The 2,478-nt window shown below is 61.3% G+C and overlaps 1 protein-coding gene across 1 annotated transcript in view; it reads right to left on the bottom strand.

The window, feature by feature from the left end:
* EIF4G1 (eukaryotic translation initiation factor 4 gamma 1) overlaps positions 1-2,478 on the bottom strand; it is a gene marked incomplete at both ends in the record, with an annotated part of 7,557 nt that overhangs the window by 1,331 nt on the left and 3,748 nt on the right. The window contains 7 exon segments of the mRNA XM_029083578.1: positions 93-174; positions 266-391; positions 552-724; positions 874-989; positions 1,067-1,323; positions 2,123-2,225; positions 2,315-2,478. The exon segment at positions 2,315-2,478 is cut by the window's right edge and continues 14 nt beyond it. Coding sequence (XP_028939411.1) covers positions 93-174; positions 266-391; positions 552-724; positions 874-989; positions 1,067-1,323; positions 2,123-2,225; positions 2,315-2,478 — 1,021 coding nt within the window.

Here is a 2,478-nt window from a genome sequence, read left to right as displayed (position 1 = left end):
GTACCAGAGGGGTTCCATCCCCACATGCCAACCTACCCTCCCCCCCCAAGCAGGCTGGCAGACCAGCAGCTCCCTGAGCCCCATGCACTTACCATGCCCTTGCACAACAAGCCCAGCACCTCCCCCAGCAGCGTGGTGGCCTTCCCAATGGGCACCAGGGGCTTCGTTATCTCCCTGTGGGGCACAAGAGACCTGGCTGAGCTACCTGCCCCCAGGAGCCCCCCTGGGATCCTGTGGCAGCCCCACATAGGGACACGGCCCTCACCTGAACAGCTCCTCCATGGGGATGCCTTCCTCTTGCAGGATGGGGGTGATGAGCTCGGCCAGGTAAAGCCAGATGTGTGGGATGTCAATCTCCATGTCTTCTGCGATCTCCAGGATCTCCCGGAGCCTGCAGGGCAGAGAGGGGCCGTTGGGATGCAGCAGCCCCCATGCCCTCGGCTGGGAAGGACCTTGGGAGGTCCCACGGATGAGCCCTGCTCAAAGCAGGGATGAATTCAAAGCTGGGTAAGCACCAGCTCAGGGACAGACAGGCTGCCCCAGCCCCTCACCCTCTGTAGTACTGCTCCTTGGCGAGCGTGCCTGCCTTCACCAGCTGGCACAGCAAGACCCCCATGTGCTCGCGGGAGATGGTGCTCCTCTCCAGCGTGGACTCGATCCCGTTCTGCACGAAGATGTAGAGCGAGGAGGGGCTGCCCAGCTCCTGCACGCACTGCAGGGCCTCCTGCAGGGAAAAAGGGGGGTCACTACTGTCCCACAACCAGCCCTGGCTCCCCCCTTCCTCATCCAGGCACCGCCTGCACCCTGCCCAACAGCACTACCACCCAGGGAAGTGGATGGTATGTTCTGTGCCTGGCCACCCCTTCCTCTCACCTTCATGTCATTGATGTGTAAGTATTCCTCTATGATCGCCTTGGATTTCTTCTCCAGCTCTTCTTCTGACAGCACAGGCTTGGGGGATGCTGCAGGAGGTGCTGGCTCTTGCTTAACTGCGAGGAGAGAGCGAGGATCAGGCACTGCCTGGGACAGGCAGAGCCCCAGCCTGACCACCTCCACCCCAGCTCACTGTTCTCTCGGCTCCTGTCCCGTTCCTCCGTCATGCTCGCAGCCTTGCGCACGGCCTCGGGGCCACCCTGCTTCTCCCGTTCCCGGCTCCTGTCCTCCGTCTCTTTGCTGAAGCTCCTCTTGGTGAGGGCAGATCTGTTCCTGTCTGCCCGCTCCCCCCGGTCGGGACGCTCCAGGCGGTCGCTGCTCTTCTCCGAACGTGACTCCCGCTCCCCTCTGTCCCCAGCCTTCTCCGACCTGTCGCGGCTGGAGCTGCTCCTGGGTGGGAGGAGGATGGACACAGCGTGAAGAGCCCATCGCCACCCTCCCTGAGCCCAGACAGCAGAGCTCTGTGAGGCAAGGCTGTCCCACTCCAATCCCAGCCCATTCCAGGGCCAGCACTTGACCACCCTCAGGAGAAGACACTTTTCCCTGTCTCTCCCCTGTTCCAACTCACACCCTTTGCCCTTCACTCTGTCCCTTGGCGTGGCTGCATGCAGCCTGGCCCCATCCTGCCCACACCTTCCCCTGCTCCAGACTGACGAGGCTGCCCAGAGAGGCTGTGGAGTCTCCTTCTCAGAGATACTCAAAACCTGTGGGGATGCAGTCCTGTGCAACTTGCTCTAGGTGAACCTGCTTCGGCAGGGGAGTCAGACTAGATGATCTCCAGAGGTCCCTTCCAACCCCTACCATTCTGTAATTAATTCTGTAATTAAGTAATTTTGTTTTCCTCTTCTCCTGAACAAACCAAACTCCAACTCTCCTTGGGGACCTCATGCTCCAGCTTCCACAGGACTCCCTCCAGCCCATCTGGTCTCAGGACCCCCAGACTGGACCCACCAGCCAGGTGTGGCCCCTCAAGTGCTGAACAGCAGGAAGGAAGCCCAGGGTGGGGTCAGCTGCCTTTGCCACAAGGACTCACCACCAACTCCGAGGCCCACCAAGGCCCCATCCTGCTACAGAATTATTCCAGCCCAGACAACATATGCTTGCCTACATACTGACTGACCACTCCCCAGTTTGGGGGCTTCCTCCCTGGGCTGCAGACCACCATGCCCAAGCATGGCGAGCCCCTCACCTCTGCACCACGCGGCGGGACTCCAGGCTCTCGGCAGGGGTCGACTGCTGGAGCGCTGAGAAGCGGTTCAAGGTGCTCGTGGCTGGTCGCCCTGAATCAGATGCTGGGCGTGAAAAGAGGGGAGTCTCAGAGTTCAGCACCTCCCCGGTAAAAGATCCCCCCTCCTGCCCCATCCAACAGCACCCAGCCTACCTGAATCTGCAGGCTTTGCACCAGACCCTCCGCTGCTGCCTTTGCCCCAGCTCAGCCGCCCACCCGGCGCAAAGAGCTGGTTGCTGGAGTCGATGGATCCAGGCTACAGGTGGAGAGACAGAGTCAGCTCTGAATCCTGCACCGAGGCAGGATCCGGGCCAGGC

This window comes from Antrostomus carolinensis, unplaced genomic scaffold, assembly GCF_000700745.2.
Source record: "Antrostomus carolinensis isolate BGI_N321 unplaced genomic scaffold, ASM70074v2 scaffold30072, whole genome shotgun sequence".
Lineage (NCBI taxonomy): Eukaryota > Metazoa > Chordata > Aves > Caprimulgiformes > Caprimulgidae > Antrostomus > Antrostomus carolinensis.
This window is presented reverse-complemented; position numbering and strand designations above follow the sequence as displayed.